Source organism: Misgurnus anguillicaudatus, chromosome 19 (assembly GCF_027580225.2).
Source record: "Misgurnus anguillicaudatus chromosome 19, ASM2758022v2, whole genome shotgun sequence".
NCBI classification, from domain to species: Eukaryota; Metazoa; Chordata; class Actinopteri; order Cypriniformes; family Cobitidae; genus Misgurnus; species Misgurnus anguillicaudatus.
The window spans coordinates 29,516,233-29,535,113 of NC_073355.2; the positions used below are offsets into that span (position 1 = coordinate 29,516,233).

General features: G+C 38.4%; 1 protein-coding gene across 2 annotated transcripts; it reads right to left on the reverse strand.

The window, feature by feature from the left end:
- Window positions 1-20: 20 nt before the first annotated feature.
- On the reverse strand, window positions 21-13,297 carry tmc5 (transmembrane channel like 5). 2 transcript variants are annotated; one of them, XM_073857385.1, is made up of 18 exons: window positions 13,279-13,297; window positions 12,172-12,288; window positions 11,959-12,061; window positions 11,810-11,879; window positions 11,410-11,664; window positions 11,177-11,319; window positions 10,938-11,085; window positions 10,695-10,847; window positions 9,434-9,603; window positions 9,246-9,321; window positions 9,052-9,154; window positions 7,404-7,494; window positions 7,252-7,327; window positions 7,031-7,164; window positions 6,757-6,930; window positions 6,581-6,659; window positions 6,366-6,446; window positions 21-625 (listed from the first exon to the last, which is right to left on the reverse strand). In XM_073857385.1, exons 2-18 carry the CDS (start codon window positions 12,260-12,262, stop codon window positions 563-565), a joined length of 2,010 nt encoding a protein of 669 aa, XP_073713486.1. In that variant the 5' UTR covers window positions 12,263-12,288; window positions 13,279-13,297; the 3' UTR covers window positions 21-562. The 2 variants fall into 2 exon arrangements, with proteins under 2 accessions (XP_073713486.1, XP_073713485.1); XM_073857384.1 differs by lacking the exon at window positions 13,279-13,297 and adding an exon at window positions 12,388-12,406.
- Window positions 13,298-18,881: the final 5,584 nt, after the last annotated feature.

Here is an 18,881-nt window from a genome sequence, read left to right on the forward strand (position 1 = left end):
TTTATTTATGGTAATATCACTTTATTTAAATGAAAACTGTGCACTTGTGTATTGTGGTGAAAAGGTGAGATTTTGTAGATATTATGAGCTTATGAAGAAAGTAAACTGGCATCTTCTAATCTAGACCAGTGGTTCTCAAACTTTTTCGGCATGCGGCCCCCCTTGTGCATGGTGACCCCCACTTGTGACCTTCGTTTCCCCCCAAAGAAAATTTATGACATAAAAAATTGAAAAACATACAATTTCAATTAACCAAAACTTATTAAAATATACAATGTAGTGCGGTTGGTTAGTAGTCTTATTTTTCTGAGGTTTAATTACACGGAATTCATGTTAAATTAATGTATTTTATAAAATATTATAAAACTGGGCCCCCTGCCACCATCTCAGGGCCCCCAGTTTGAGAGCCACTGTTCTAGACAAACACAAAATGCTGGCTTGTGCAAATATGTCTCTCCATTAAAGAGAGAAACAACAGTACTTGTTGAATAAATTATATGACAAAGTTCAGTATTTACAGAAAAAGGCCATTACAGAATAAACATTTTCATATGACATGCTTTCATCTATCCAAGGGGAGCGTATTCATCCAGTTTGAGTTGAAATGTGCTGTCTGATCAAAGTCCTACACAACAGAAATATAAGAATATGAACATAATTTCCACAATAATAGTCTAAAAACCACATTCAAATACTCTTTCATGAGTAAAATGACGTCATTAAAAGCTAAAGCTAAAAATAAATGCATACATTTTAAAGTTTTTGCTTTACAGATAATCAAGAGGAGAGAATAAGAACATAGTGTTCTCCAACTGATTTTGTGCTCTGATGCATAGATCCTGCTTTTCCAGTGTGAGTTTCCTCTGTTAAATGGTTTTGGGATCTGGCAGTGGAGTGTCCTCAGTGGGTGGATGCAATAGAGGGTATGCATGTGACGTCACATTCGGTGAAAGTGACTGCGGTTACGCCCACTGAGTGGCAAAAGACAGAGTGGCAGAATTTGTGTACTGTGTAAAATCAGCGAAAACACGGATGAAACGCGTCTAAATGGGGAAAAAGCTGTTGTGTGATAGACTGTACTAACAGATTAACAAGAATTCGGAGCTATCGTTTTACAGACTGCCAAAAAATACCGAAAGGAGAAGTAAATTGATCGTTCATTCCAACGTCCACAGACCACAGGTGGGTTGATAAGTTGCTAGGGTCACTATCAAGCAGAGGTTTTACTTTCTACTTAAAAGTATTTTTTCAAGTATTTGTATTTTATCCGTGTTTTTCTTTAGGAAAAAATACATTCCAAAGCATATTAACATAATTTTTACTCTATTACATTTCATAAATACAAGTTTTTGTTTCACATTTAATATTTAAGTATTTTTACTCAAGTAAAAGTACACAATTTTAATGTAATTTGGTATTAAATACATTTTAATATGCAATATAAAGAATACACAGTATGATTCTATGCTTTAGAATGTAGTGAAGTAAAATTTTTCCCAATACAAACAACCTAATAAAGCACAGATGCTTGGAAAATGTAACTAATGTAACTAGTATTGTCCACCTCTGCTATCAAGTCCACCTAAATTCAATTTAAGCTGATAATAGTCAGTTTTACTGGCATTTTCGGAGCAGCCATTTTGTTGAACGTTTGTCACTCAACAGGGCGTTCTCCCGCATGGTCACGTCAATGCATACCCTCTATAGAACTTTTTTGTCCAAATGGTTCCATGAAAGGATCACAAATGGTTCTTTTTGGTGAAAAAACGTATGAAAGACATGGTTCCTAAAAAAATCTTAATGACTAAATGGCTTAAGACTAAATGGTTCTTTGAGGACCAAAAATGGTTATTTGATGGCATCCCTGTGAAGAACCTTTAAGCACCTTTATTTTTAAAGGGATAGTTCACTTTAAAATGAAAATTCTGTGATCATTTACTCATCCTCATGTTGTTCTAAACCTGAATGAATGTATTTTTTCTGATGAACAAAAAATAAGATATTTTGAGAAATGATGGTACACACAGATAGTAAGTGACCATTGACTTTCATAGTAGGAATAAAAAAATATGATGGAATTTAATGGGTACCGTCAACTGTGTGCTTACCGTCACTTATCGAAATATTTTCTTCATCATTTATCACAATACTTTCAAAATATTTTTTCCTACTATGAAAAGTCGTTGGTCACTATATGCTGTGTGTTACAATCATTTCTCAAAATATTATTTTGTGTTTATCAGAAAAAAGAAAACAGGTTTAGAACAACATGAGGATGAGTAAATGATGACAGAATTTTCATTTTAAAGTGAACTATCCGTCTAAGAGTGTACCCTGAGTTCTGTTGTTTTGGGTTGGTTGTGGTGAATCGGCCCTGCTTCATGCCTAGTTTCAGCAACTAGTCAGACCATTAAACAAACAGAAACCGGAAGTAAAGTTCGGACCAGACGCTTAATCGCGTCACCACGCGTGCGCCCGATAAAACCATCTATAGTGGTTACATTTACATAGATCTGCCAGGAAGTCATGTGTCAGTGGAGTACATTATGCATGTTTGTTGTGGCGCCATAACCAGGTGCTGAAGGTAGTAGCGGACACCATCTGCACCGCAATCCAGGAGTCTAAACACCTAGTCCCAGCGAAGCACAACATCTCCTTTGTTAGGGCAGGGGAGAAACCTCAGGGAGAACGTAAGGCCTCAACTGGACTGCTAGTCACGGCCCGAGATTGGAAGCAGCATGCTGACCTTGGGAGGCAGTTAAAGTTTCCAGAGCACAAAGCAAGGACGTCACTGAGGCCAGACCTGGTCTTAACATCTGACTCAACAAAGCAAGTTGTGCTAGTGGAGCTTACTGTCCCCTGGGAGGACAGGATGGAGGAGGCTTTCGAAAGGAAGAAGGCCAAATATCTTGAGTTGGTTCAGGCATGCAGAGAGAGTGGATGGAGGGCCCACTGTGAGCCAATAGAAGTGGGCTGCAGGGGCTTTCTAAGTCAATCTGTGCATCGGGCATTCAGGCTCCTTGGCATTAGAGGGTTGTGTGAAAGAAGAGCCACTAAAAACATCAGCGAAATACCCTATGATCTTGGGTCCTTCACTGAAGATGTGTCCAAGCTGTACCTTTAATGTGTTTCAAATCTTGCATGTTTGTTGTAAAAAAAAAAATGGTCTCACTCTCATGTTGTTTCAAACTTATATGCTGTTATTTTCTCCATAAAATAGAGAATATGAAAAATGTATGCAGATTTTTTTGGTCTGTCAAGCTCAAACCCATTAAAGTAAAGACTAAATGACAGATTTTTGGGTTGACTCCAAAAATGTGTGCAAATACGAAAAAATTGTGGGCAGGTGCACCAACCAAAACACTTTACTATAAAAAAATGTCGGCACACTGCCACTGCTGTTCCCAAAACCTGGTTTGCCTGATAAAGACCTCTTTGGTCGAAACCTGTGTGTTTTAACAAATAATTTTGGTGTTGATTTTTGGGTTGAACCACACTAAAACATGTTTTGCTGTGTTAACCTCCTAAGACCTGGTGGACATCACTTTTTTTTGTTGTTTGCACCATAATAATTTAATTCTGTGTAACTAGAACCTATTTCATGTTCAAAGAAAAATATTTGGTTATTATATTTATTGGTTCTTCCTAACCCCAAAATAGCTGCAAGAAATTTGGAGAAAAAAAGACAAACCAAAGCTCAGGTCTTAGGAGGAGGTTACATTTTTAGATATGCACAACCAATTCAAGCCACTATTGACTTACACTGCCGGTCAAAAGTTTTGAAACACTTATCGTTCTTTATTTATATATTTTTCCACCATACATAATAATAATAAACTCGTCCAAACTATAGCATAACACAAATGTATTATGTTGGTGACTACAAGCATCCAAAACAAACTTATATTTTATCATCTGAAGTGCAGTCACCCTTTGTCTAGAAATTGCAAAACCATACGCGTGTCATTTTATCAAGAAGCTTGTTGAAGTTTCACCTTAGGATGAATTTGAAGAATATCAAAAGAGTTCGCATTGAATCTGGACTCTTATTGGCTGCTTTTCTTTCAATATTCAGTCATCTATTAAAAAAAATTATATTTTAAACTAACATTTGCATTTTCTAATAACATAAATTAATCTGTTTGGCACAGGTATATTTTTGTCTACAAAGTAATTTCAAGCATTTAACTATACCCCTTCAGATGAAATAATTTTTAAAGGTCACGTTCTTCCTGATCCCATTTTTTAAACTTTAGTTAGTGTGTAAAGTTGCTGTTAGAGCATAAACAATACCTGTAAAATGATAAAGCTCAAAGTGCACTGCCAGGTGATATATTTTCTTTAACAAAATTCCCCTTTTAAAGCCTACAGCGAATGGTCTACTAACCTCTACTTCCCGGTTAAATGACGTCAATATAAGAGTTTTTTTTAATAAACTCCGCCCACAGAAATACGTCAGTCGCCAGCTTTTGCTCAAACGGCTCTGCTAAGCTAAGCTGCTATCGAATCACAACACACTAAACAAACTACACAATCAGAACTCGATACGTATTTCTGAAGGAGGGACTTCACATAACAAGGAAGACATCAGCCTGTTTTGAGGACATTGTAAACAGCGCTATACAGATAAGTAAAATTGTGTGGAAAAATACCACGTTTTTGTACACATGAAACATTAACACCTGTTATATTGCCCACTATAAACACAACCAAAACTTCAAAAACAAAGAAAGAACAGGACCTTTAAAGCTCCCGTTCTGTCTGTGATTTTGAAGCTTTGATTGTGTTTATAGTGGGCAATATAACATGTGTTCATGTTTCACGTGTAAAAAAACACGGTATTTTTCACACAATTTACTTATCTGTATAGCGCTGTTTTCACTGTCCTCAAAACAGGCTGATGTCTTCCTTGTTCTATGAAGTCCCTCCGTCTTAGTGTGCTGTGATTCGATAGCAGCTTAGCTTAGCAGAGCCGTTTGAGTCAAAGCTGGTGACTGACGTATTCCTGTGGGCGGAGTTTAGTCAACGAACTGTGTTACTGACGTCATTAAAGCAGGAAATAGAGGGCTGTAGTCCAAACCGGCCGTTCGTTGTAGGCTTTTAAAGAGGAATTATATTGAAGAAAATATATCGCCTGGCAGTGAACTTTGAGCTTTATCATTTTACAGTTATTATTTATGCTATTATAGCAACATTACACACTAACTAGGGTTTAAAAAATGGTATCAGGAAGAACGTGACCTTTAAGATCATAGTTAACAGTGTTTCAAAACTTTTAAACGATAGTGTATATTACTTATTGAACATTATTTTTACATTGCCCTTAAAGATGCAATTTGTATTATCTGCACCGCTAGATGGCGCCAGATCAAATCAATAAAAATGACGTTGTTTAATGACGCTCTGAGGCAGCGTGGAATTATGGGATTTGTAGTTTTTAACTCAACCACTGATGGCCATCAATCAGACGCGAAGCGAACGAGAAATCACGTTGATGGATAAGGTAATAAAGTCTTATAAATGTTGCGTAAAACACAAGCAGGATCAGAATCTCTGTCTAGTTAAATGTTGTGGCGAAGCTCTCTCTATCCAGATAATGCAACACCAAATTGATCCTCTCTCGTTGTTTTCCAAACTCTTCTTTGGTCGTTTGTTGGCCCGTGCGCTTACGGGAGCTGTCTTTGCTGACACAACCAGCGGCAGACGGTAAAGATAAGTCCATAATCCTCAAGTCCATAAGCAAGTGCGTAGCCCGATAGGCGCTAACGCATAGTTCCGCATTTGTCCACGACTCGTTGCCTCGCTGCCTCATGAGGAAATGACTTCGGAGGCATGAAGGCAGCTCAGAGAAAGGCTTTCAGACGCACTTCAAAGGCAGTGTGTTTGAAATATAAACAGAGAGCGCCTTTGTCATACCTAATCACATATTTGAAAACTACAATACTTATTTCTCACTAGAAATGCAATTAAAATGTGTAAAAAGTGAAAATATACCTTTATTTACACTAAATTTTTGCTCCAGTCGCTTCCTTGGCCGCCATTTTATTTTTTCGAACTTGACCACTGTTGTCATGTGGTTTACGTCAGTAAAGGCGGTGACAAAGGGTCACATGGATATTAACATTATTGACAGGAGACTGCACTGCCCCGTGTCAATGTTTTGAATGGAAATTTTCTCACAATTTACATGTAGTTGAAAACATTACAGATATTGATAGTAATCAGCTGAACAAAATATATAACACTGGCCTAGTGGTTTTTGGACATTTTACTGCAAATATCTTACAAATTGCACCTTTAAATAGTTCAATTTAAAAGTGGGTTAATTGTTGTAGTCAGTTGGTTAAAACTGATCATAAACTCACCGGAGGTCTGAAAGTCATCTGTCTTCTCTGCTTCTGTGTATTCTGTAGTTTATTTAAGAGAAAGGCTTTGTCCTTTCCTTCCTGACAGATGGAAAAAAGAATAGATTTAGAAAGGACAGAACTAATATCTTTCCCCCTCTGTTCTTTATGAGACTTAAAACTAGTGAATGCCAAAATCAGCAGTGCAGTGAAGCTCATATGAGCTTAACGCTCACATTCACAATCTGCTGTCGTAGACTCTTGATGAGCTCTTTCCGTCCCTCAGTGATTTGCCAGAGAAAAAATGTGAAGACTCTAAAAAAGAAATAAAATGTGAACCTTCAATATGCTCAGTGAAAAAAATTGTGAAGTTTAAACTCCCTTGAATATTTGGGGATGGAAATGTCCATACAAGAGGATGAGGGTGATCAAATAGTAGAACAGTTCGCTTCTCAGCACGTTTTCAAATATCCACCAGACCCAATGAGTTCCTGGGACTTTCTGAATATCATTAGTCCACCTAATAATGATGTCAAATGGGGTGTTGAGACCCTGGAAGGGCCCACAGTGTTTTGAGGGATTCAAACTGCAAGACAAGAAAAAAGAAGGGAACATTCAAAAGCATTCGAATGTTAGATTCGAAATGCATAAAACGAACGCTGTAAAGTATAGATAAAGTTTCCCACCTCCACACTGTGTATGCTACCATGGACAGCGCACCCACAAACGAGGGGAAGAAAAGCAAGGCGATGAAGACCGTCTGCATCTGGGCAGCTCTGCCTGTGTGCTTGGGCGGCTGACAATTCATACTCAGACTGATCTGAAACAGAAACCGCACGACTGACGACAAAGCTCTCATCGGTGCAATACGACCTCAAGAGGAAAACGATGCGGTAACTGTGCTTACCTTTTTCACGTAAAAAATGATAAACAACTTAATGACTTGCATTACAGGAAGTAAAGGGGAGAAGTAAATTCCAATCCTGGGGAGACAGGATGTAAGGATGTATTAAAGGAATATTTAAGTATAGAACTGAAGAGATGTCAATATTGACTTACCAAGCCAGCGTCTGGGCATAGATTAGATCAAGTACATTCCTAGCAATGTCAAACTCCGGGACGCCAAGACTCTGGATGAGCTTGGTTCCAATTACACTGTAGGGATTTTGAAAAAGTGAAATCAGAGTGAATATATGGATTTAGTATAATCAGGGGATGATTATATCACATGAAAGATATTCTTATAATGCATTTCAACAAGGTTTTTAGTTCAAAGGAAAAAGCTAAGTACATTTATTATTTGCTAAATCTCAGATCAAAGCTACAAAATATTTTCGGTCATTCAAACAAATGTTGCAGATTTATATGGGTTAGTGCATCATTATTTTTTATCATTCAGATCCTAACAATCTAGGCTTTTTATCCTGATAAAAGATAACTGTACTGTAGAGTTAAGTGCACATTCCTCTTTAGTAGATCAGAAAACATTGCTAATCCATTGATTTCAGTAGGGAGGAGAGTGCATTGCATTGAGAAAAAGACTTGTAAAAGTGATGCTTTATCATCGCATTAAAAGTTTATTGAAGTTTACTTCAAATTAGGGATGCATAACGATTAATCGCGATTAATCTATAGCAGAATAAAAGTTTTGTTTACATCATATATGTGTGTGTGAACTGTGTATAATAACTTTGCACACACATGCATGTATATATTTAAGAAAATTTGTATAGACTGTTTCATCGGACGCACGTGATACACATCTGGATCCGAACTTTACTTCCGTTTTCGTTTTTTTAATGGTTTGACTAGTTGCTAAACTGATCTCTTGAACAAATGCCTCGTCGAAAATAACAAATGTTTTGGTTTCCTGGGTTATCTATGTGTTGTTTTTTTGCTTGTTATATAAATAAACTACGTTTAAAGAACTTTGTTATTATTTATTCTTTGCAGAGTTTACCGGAAGTTACGTGTGGACCGCGACAGCCGCTTGTTTATGTTGTTACTGCTGAAACGGTCTATATACATTTGTATATTTATTAGAGCTGGGCATAGATTAATCTAGATTAATCTCATACTAAATAAAAGTAGTTTTTTGCATAACATATGAGTTTGTGCTGTGTGTAATTATTATGTATATAAATACACACACATTCATGTATGTATTTAAGAAACATTTACATGTGTATATATATATATATATATTTATTTATATTTTTATATATTCTAAATTATATATAAATAAAAAACGATATTTAAATAAGACATTTCTTAAATGTATATACATGTATGTGTGTGTGTGTGTATAAATATACATAATATTTACACACATCACAACCTCATATATTATGCAAAAAACTACTTTTATTTTGTATGAGATTAATCTATGCCCAGCCCTAATATTTATGTATAATTTATATTATATATAAATATAAATACTTAATATATAAATATTTATTTTATCTTAAAATTATACATGCATGTGTGCATATTTATATACATACTTTTTATACACAGTTTACACACATATATGATGTAAACAAAAACTTTTACTCTGCTATAGATTAATCGTGATTAATCGTTATGCATCCCTACTTCAAATTTTTACTTACTCTGACATAGGCATCTTTTGACCAACTTAACAAGCCGAGTTAATGTTTACAAATCTATTTTTATACCTATTTTTATATTATACGACTTCCTTGACTTACATTTCGCAGAAACTCCCCAAAGAAAGTGCCGAGCAGGCAGAATATAAAGTCGATTATCAGCAGTCGATAGACACTCTGGCCCACAAAAGACTCCCAACACTGAAAAAGAAACATTTATGAAAACTTAGCATCCTAGAGTACAGTAAAGAGAGACATAATCATGCTTTGCTATCTATACTAAAATACTTACTGAGACATCCATAGGCACCGAATTCAGCCAGTAATAGCAAAGAATTCCCACGATAGACATCTTCAAAATAACATTTCTTGAAATAAAAACGAACAGTAGGTTATGTCATAATAGCGAGTTCAACTATTACCGTCAGCAAAATGTGATGCTACTTTTTGCCAATTGTAACACTGAAACAATGTTCACACCTTGTGATGCTGATGTAGATCTTTGCCCGTGGGTTTGAGTAACTCTCCATCCTGCTAATGAGGGAGAAGATGAGAGGCACTATCAGGTTGATGAGGGACACGACCACAGGCAGAAGCAAAGTAGACGCCTCCGCCTTTAAATCTTTCGGATCGTGATTCAGATTGGACTTCTGCAGCAAAACACAAGAACATGAGCGTCAAATCCAGGCATTGAGATAAAGACTAAACATAAAGGGGCGGTTTCTCAGATAGGGCTTATCCTAGTCCCAGACTAAAATGCATGAGCTGCCTTAATTTAAAAACAACTTGTACTGACATATCATCAGTGCCATTGTTTTGTCTCAAGTAATGTTTTTTGTATAACTAAGGCCTAGTCCTGGATTAATCTAAAACCTATCCAGAAAACTGCCCCAAAATGTCAGGACTTATTTTATGCTAAAAACCTTATTTCTGCTGGTTTAGTGCTGGTCTTGCTGGTAAACCAGCATATGTATGATGTTCACCAGCATGGACCATTAAGCTTTGTTAGGTAGCATGATGGGGGCCAACATTCAGAATACATCACATTTACATTTTGGTAAACAAACCATGGTGGTTATTTTGCATGTAGCTACTTGAAGAGCACCTACTGTCAGATTCATGATTAAGCATTGCCTTTAGTGTGTACAGTAAGTGTGTATTAGTACATGTAAACGATATGCAAAAGGTTCAAACCCCAAAGTAAACGATAACGCGCGTATTCTGTTTACTTCCTGGGATTGGTGATGCAGAAAAGACCGACACTATCATAATTCCTCCTGCTTGAAGGAGTAGTCCACTTTAAAGATGGGGTCCATGACTTTTTATAGAAAAAAAATACTATGGTAAGTCAATGGGCCCCATCTTTAAAGTGGACTACTCCTTTAACTCTTGTTAGCATTGCATTGTGAGCGAATCTTTCAAACATGGTAAGAAGCGTCACATTTCTGGCCAATTTCCGTCAGAGGTATTCAGGCCAATCACAAAGGTACCGATTAGCTGGCCAATCAGGGACATGGTGCTTTTCAGATCGCTAGAGCTACAAAAATGTACCGTATGTGGAAAAGAATGTGTTTTTGAACTATAAACCACGGGAACACATTGTATTATACCAAATACACAAAATAACCTTGTTTTAGCAATGAAATAGGTGCCCTTTAAAGCGAACTTCTCCTGAAATTAAATAAGATGCCCTTTTCAAACTAAATTTGCCACACTAAGAACGCAACATCTGCAAACTTACCAGCTGATTTATTCCTAGGAAGTAGATGCTTGCACAGGAGCCAACAGCAAGTCCTGAGGAGAGAAGCCAGGCTAGTAGGTGGAGAGACACATGCTTTATCCAGTCAGACACTGCCATTGTGCGCTTTCTCTGTAACCTTTCCGATAAAGACTCCTGGAAGGCACAGCCAAAATGAACCAATGAGAACACAAAGAAAAGAGATGACACTTAGTAATGATCTGAAGAAGATGAACAGGTACGAACCTTCAGCTCAATGCCAAGGTTGTTCTTGTTGTTCTGTATGGCTTTCTCGTTGACTACGCTGAAATCCCAGCTGCACAGCAGACGCCACGCACCTCCAGAGACAGGTCCTGACTCCAACACAAAGTTTTTCTGAAAGGATCTGGACATGCTGGAAAAGGAAACCTGATCATATTTCCTTCTGGAATTATTTAGCATATTAGTTCATTAGAGTTTTAAAAGAAAGATTTGAAAAACTTTACCTGTAGATAAGAGATATGCCACACAGCACTAGATACGCCGCTATAGTGAAGAAATAGGCCAACTGCATGTTATAGGCTGGTTTGGATACGATCACTTCACCATTATAGCCTCCATAGAACAGCACTGTCTGGTTAAAATAACCCTGTGGACATAGATGCATTAATTTTCACTCCAAATGCTGAAGATCAACGGTAGAAAGTGAACACACAAGCCTCAATATAAATGAACTCACCACTCCAGTAAGAAGCTCAAGGCCTCTGAACGCAGTAACGTTGGTGATATTGGGTGCGTGCACAATTTGGGGAATGGTGATGAAGCCGAAATTGATGATCAGTGAGAAGAGGTTGAACTTCAGCAGCCATTTGAGAAACAAAAAGTAAGTGAGGACAGAGGTACCAAATCTGCCTCCTATGTCTTTCAGAGTCCCATGCCACATAACCAACCGCTGTCTGACCGATGCCACGTTGACTCCAAATCTGCGAAATGACTGTAGAGATGGTTTTTATTATTGATGATGCCCTTTTAGGAATTTAAGGGATTAATACAATTATGGATTTTTTTGAAAACTGCTTTGAATGGGGTTCTTCCAATTAGAATTCAGGATTAATTTTATGATTTTTTTATCCTCTTACCCGAGACACCTGTTGACCACAGTCCACATTAAAGATGGTCTTTGAATTTTTGACAGAGATCACTCTATTCCTGTTGAGGTAGGTGTTAAGTCATATTTAGAGAAAAGGCATTGTGGGAAATATAAATTGTGAAAATGTATAATAAATACCTGATTGTTCGCCTTTCATCACATGACACAGGCAAGGACCGAATGGCTTGTATTCTTGCTCCGGCTGACAGGTCAACCAGCTCTGATACCAAATCGGATGTATCTGGGATCACAAGTAAGAACATAGCCATTAATCACCCATACAAAAATTAACATATTTAGTATTACAGGTCAAGTTTATTTATCATCATCATCAATATCTCTAAAACTTACTGTTTTCAACCTCCTGTTGGATTTCGTTTGCCAACAATCCCAGGTTTCCCAGAGATGTTCCTGGCTTAGGGTAAACACTCAGTCTTCTCATCTTCCCGTTTTGATCGCAAATTTGTCCTGTAAAATAAATTCCTTTAGGATATCACATTTGTATACTAGTGTATGAACATTCCCAGATGATCCCGTTTTATAAATAACACTTCTGGGTTTGCTGACCGATTGAAGGAACAAGGAAGTTGTTGTGTAACTGTGTAAGTTACAAGGTGCAAGTGGGCTGTATCTCTTTTAATCTTTGTGTCCTGTTGTCTGGGTGACAGCTAAGCAGCCAATACCAAGCTCTGTGAACTCTGTTGTTAGGTGTTGTATTACATTTAAAAAGGTGTTCATTAGTAATTCATTAACTTCCTGCTTGTCAGCAGCAATAGCCTATAGACATGGATAATCGTACACGCACAAAATGTCCATAAATGTCTGATAACACTCTTGGAAAATATTTCTCCATAGACATTTTGAGCGTGTCTGACAGTTTACTGTGATGATATGAGTGCATACGTCACGTCAGTGTTTTGACAACTGACCACAGCAAACACAGAACGTTCCGTTAACGTTAGTATTTGGTTCTTGTTATGTTTGAACTAGGCATATTATGAACTTCTAGTTTTATTTTGTTGTTTTTATTTAGGTGGAAGAACATGGTTTTGCTAGTAGTAATCAAAACAACAAAACCATGTTACACTTTTACCACAAAAACATGGTTCATTTTCGTAAGGTGGTGAGACGCTGTTAAAACAACTTGCGGTAAGTCATCGTCCCCTAAGTAAACAAACAATTTAAATGCAAAACAACAAACAATTTAATTATTCTAATGAGGTTTTTGAAATACAAAGATAAAGAAAGGCCGTAGTATCTGTTAAATGACCATAACGTTACATGATTCGCATTTCCTCATAATCACTACCGTCTTCGCCAAAAATGTTTCAACCAAGTTAATGTTTCTTCTAATAAATTGTAATACTAATAATATTAGCCACAGTCGTCAAAAAGTCAATAAACCCAAATGTTATACTTATGTAGGGTAAGAGTTTCTAAAAGAAAGGAAATTCTTACATTGTTTGATGAGATGCCATACAATTATTTTACAGCATTGGTAGTGACGTCACATAACTTGTAATTTTCCTGACGCTAGCATTAGCATGATAAATGATAATCTTTTTTAGATAATAAGACAAAACTTATTTTAGGGGAACGCGGGGCAAAATATAGCTGTGTTTGTTGGTCTGTCAGCGACGTCAGTGCTTTTTGTAGAATGCATATAACACCCAATAGATGGCAGTATTGTAACATTCATTCCCCCCATTTTTTTCTGCCAAAATTCAAGAATTTATATAAAGTATATAAAAAATACCCCCCCCCCCCCCCCCAAATTATGAATGCTTTTAGTCAGGGTCTTTCTTAATAGCAGTTTTTGACAGAAACAGAACAATTACACTGCTTCCAATGGTAATGGGATCCAAATTTAAATATATCGTTTCAATTTCATTAAAAATCAGGCATGGTAATCTATTCAATGTCTTCCATTTAGGACGGCTAAAAAAAATTAAATAAATAAAGAGTAGCCTACAGATAAACATGGCAGAATGTTAACAATAAGCTTGCATAATTGATGAAGGTGAAGCCTTCACTGGGATTGTTTTAAAATATGCTTGCAATATTGTTCATGTGGTTGATGTTATACTTGCTTTTATGATATTATTACAGCCCTATTCTGAATTGTCCAGTGTGTCTTTAAAGTACTTCATGCATTCGTTGACTTTGCACTGAAGACATTAGACAAACAGACTGCTTTTTCTTAAATCACACATAAATCCAATAATGTATCATAAGGTCTGGATACAGATTTTCTCTATACCATGTTATTGTAATTGTGCCATTACTTTGCCCAGAAATGTTCAGTTTTATTCTATTGCACACTTTGCTGACCTTCCGTCTGTGTGTCAGAGATGCTGTGTATAGTTACAGCTGATAGTAATAGTCTGACATGTGATTCGCAAGCCTGAGCAAGGGCCAATTAACTGCTGCGAACCTTTCAGCAGCAAATCCATGCGCTGCCAGAATGCAGACCTTCAACTCTATGATGTCTCTGACCCGAGTAGCATGCCTGTCCAAGGGCAAACCATTCACACTAGCCCTGAACGGCTTTTCACACTGATCAGCTTGCCCTCGAGGATGTGCCGGTCGGCGTGCCTTCACTAAGCTCTTAGTACTTATCATGTGTTGCACAGAGGTGTACAGTATATCCAGTTTGGTCGATCCATTGCATAGACCAGAACATGCCAACAAATCTCAAAGGTTCCCTGCAGCTAAATGTTAGGTTGCTATCAGAAATAACCCCTCTAAAAATGGGATGGCGGCACTAACCTCACTGTACACAAACATATTTGGAGCATAAGTAGCTGCTTGGGGTTTGGGCCAATTCCACTTCAACCCTATTTCGGTCGATCATTGCGGCAGGGGGTCACGGCCATGACAAATGTCATGTGCTTGTGGGAGATGGCATAAATGTGCCAAGGCAGTGACTGGGGTGACACTGGGGGCAGCCGAGGCCACGGGCCATGTACCGCTTAGCAACCAGTCACATTTTGTTGATGAGGACGTAAACAGCGTTAGACAACATGGCACGGGGTGGTGGGGTTGGTGGGGGTTCATTATGGTGACAGGACCGGAGGATGAAAACCAAGAAAACATCATCGGATTAATATGAGGCCGTAGCGCCTCTTTTATTCTGCCAAAATGATTCATGAAATATTTATGGCAATAATGGGGAGGATTATTCTAGTGCAGTGAAACCCGATCAGAATGGGTAATTGTATCCACTGCCTCCGTGCTAGAGAGTGGAGGGCGCTGAGAGGGGGGCGAGAGAAGAAACACGCCTTTAAATCAGAACCAAATAGTGCTCAGTGTCAGTAGAAATGAAGGCGAGGGAACGCGCTCCGTCACCGCAGCGAGATTCGAGGGCTCAAGGACAGATGATGTCATGGCATAATTAAATGATGACTTTGCCGGTACTTGTGTACTGCTTTGTACAATTATGCCTCTCTCTGAATCAGCTTTCACGTGACTCTGTGTTAAGAGATCTGTGCTCATGTCCAGAGTTTTGTTTAACAAAAATATAAGGAGTGGAGAGAGAGAGAGAGAGAGAGAGAGAGAGAGAGAGAGAGAGAGAGAGAGAGAAATGGAATCTGGAAATGATGCTTGCCAAACTTGAACCTGTACTAGCCAACGCTCTGACCTGTGCTCTCTATTTTAACACCACAGAATACTCAGATATTTTTGTGCTGTTAGTATAAATGAGATGTAGACTCCGCGTTATTTCAGAGAGCCATATGTTCAGTTTACAAGCTAATTTCAATTTTCTTATAATTTAATTTTCAATTGTGTCCATGCAACAAAATTGAAACTGCATAGCTCTCACAGTGACTAATTTGCAAAGGTAAATTGCCAAAGTCACATCTGATTACCTGGTTTCAAACAGGTTCCTTGTCATTTCCAGACCTGGTAACACTGACCCAGCATTCGTATCCTGATAACAGCATTTTTCCATCACTGTAATTACTAAGAGGCCAGATGCACAGCAAGCAGATACAGTATGCTGGGCTGCAAGACACTTAATTTATCCTTTAAACAGTGGCACACAAGTTACAGGTGTGTTACTTTCACAAGTTTGTCACGACATGTATGTCGTGTGTGGTTCGTAATTTCAATATATGTGTTCTGCGCGTCGAGTGATCCTATGTGCATCACGTGTCTTGTCAAAATAAGTGCCTGCTGCTAAAATGTTTATGATAAAAGAGATGCTGGCGTTTACCAGATACTCGTATAATCTCATGTTTAATCAGAGTTTACTGTTAATGGAGTGTCTTGCGTGTATTTTGTGAACGTGAGCGTCTCTTTTATCATAAACAGTTTTGATGCGTGTGCAGCAGGTCCTTATTTTGACAAAAAACACGTGATACGCGTGTTGCAGCAGTAGATATAACAAAAAAGCTTAATTTTGCATCTTTAAATGCAGGCATGGAGGAAATCAACAAGGGTTTGGTGGCTGCTTCACTTTGGATTTGAGATATTTCCTTTAACCTATCACTGTGAAGGTACCCACCAGAATGTATACCATAGCTCCTGCCTGCTAGCCTGGCTAACACCAGACCAGTCTCATATAGAATGAGACGTGTTCTGGGAGCCACATGTTAATCTTCTCGTATTTGAGGCATGGTTTACAAATGCCCAGAGGCATTTATTGGGCGCTACGAAAGTCTATCAAATGCGTCTGTACGTAGCTCATAGCCAATCGGTGTGTCGCATAGACGTCGTCATCGTTTTGCTGCCCCCTTCCTGTTCTGTCATTGGTTCCCTATTTCAGGGGGAAAATAAGTCCATAGTTTCCATGCTAGACTTGCAGTGTGAATAAATGTACGCGCAAGGCAGCATGAGGAAACCCAAGCTACCTGCCTGCTACAAAGTAGAGTAAAACTCTTTGCTGTCTTAGCCCATACAGTATAAATATTCAGCATTTTGCATTTTCCATCCAACTGAATTTTCATGAGCTCGGATTAACGTGTAATCAATAGGGTAATATGACAATAAAGCATATTTGGTGTGGTGTCGGAGGGGAGGGCTCAGAGTTCTCCCCGCTCTTTAAGTGGGATAGATGAACCAGCTGAAAGTGAGGCGATAGGCTGTTGGAGGGATGCTGCAAAAACTGTCACGGGACAGAGTTGAGGGACGGCTATATGTAGAATCCTCTTTGTGCTGATTGGTTAGATTACCTGTCTTCCCAAACTTAATTAAATCAATTTCATTTAAAATGAGCACTTGTTGGCCAACATGTCTTGGTTCAAATGCTATCTTACTTGTGGGTTGTGTTTGTGGGTATTTTCTGATATCTACAGTATCTATCTTTGCAAAAATTTGCATTAGTTATGCACTTGCTTTGTAAACACTGGCCTGGGCAATGTCATACTACCTTCCTGCTGTATGTTGTTAAATAATGCATTTTCCAGGAAAACTCTTAAGCGTTAGTTAAGCAAGAAAAACTGCCCCGGCTTTGTTAGCAAAAGAACCTGCTTTCCTAGATCCTCCGGGTTGCATTAAGTGTCCACAGACTTGCAAGCTAATGAAGCGGTTCACTGGAGGTGAAGTGGGTGGGGTGCTGTCCCAGAAATAGCTTTAGCAGGTAGCATCGAAAATGTGTCATTTGAAATTCTCAGACAGCATAATTTATCAGGCTGGGTGCTCTGTCATTACTCAGTGTGTCAGGTCAGGCAAATATTTATTGGGTGCTTTCAATAATAAATGGAACATAGAGGCATCAGTCACTTCGGGTTTGGGAGATGAATAAAACGTCCGGCTGTACAGAAGATGCCCTCTTTTCTCTGTAAAGCTCTATACCGAGCCCATCAGCTAAGCATCGCCATGGGGCATTAGTCATGAATGAGCTCCAAAATAATATCAAGGCTCGTAATGAGGTGAATTAATAAGGTTACAGTATAAGGAACGTGCCTCAGTATTTAAAAAGCATCAGTGTTCAATGTAGCTTGAATTCCCCCATCGCATCTTTGCACATTTATATTTGCCTGCTTTTTCCCTCTAATGGCTGCGAATATAACATGCAGAAATGCTCGGTTTACGGAAGCCAGATCTTACGCTCTTGAACATCTAATGTGGCAAGATGGGTCGTTATGATAATATTTCTGCCAGCAGTAGAACAGTCGATTTTACTTTAAGACCCGTCTGTCACGAGAGATTTCTCCGCACAGCCTGCTGCCGAAATTCCTTTAAAAAATATGCGATGCCGTCCTCTGGAAAATTAAAATTAAGGGTGTTTTCCAAGATCACTAAAACACCAAATGGTCAGATTTGCCTATAGCGCGAATGTGTGTCAATGTAACATACTGTTGATTGTAAACCGTCTCCGGTGTTATTGTGTCGTGGGTGGAAAAAAGTGAGATTATAACCTGGATACGGTTCATTTAATTATGACCAGGTGGTATCTAATTCTACAGGGCTTCAAAACAAACATTCATCACATAAGCTGCTTTGCTCAACCGTCGGTTTAATATCTGTCCCATCCTGCACACGTGACCACACACAAAGCTGGGGCTGCTCTCCTGAGTCCACAGGCCAAACACATTTCGACTTCATCATATTTATCTTTCCTTCATCCGTTGAAGCATAGCACCTATGAAAAACCGTCCCCGCCGGTGGCTCGGTCTCGGTTTTTATGCTGCTGATATCTCGGTTGACCCATTTGTCTTGCACGTCAAGAAATATTTCCCCTCCGCCAACGCAAATAACGCCATTATGTATATGCAAGTTAATTCATGTTCATTCATTATGCCATCATTACTGTGATTAATTCTCAACAATCGCTGTTGCCAGCGAAAAAGCAGAGTCTTGCCCTACAGTACTATGCTATTGTTGAGAATTGCTCAGATGTGATGGAAAGATGCATGTTTTTTCCAGCAGCTCATTATCATCTTTGCGGGGCTTTGATGCTCGCAGCAAGCAAGTTGAGTACAAAGTGGATTCAGGGATTCCTGCCGATGGCAGATGGATGGTTAAGGCTCCTGGATTAGATTAGATCAGTGTCTAATGTCATTTCACGATCCTAGGTGCGTTTACTCGGTTACGGTCAGGGTGATGGAGTGACAGGA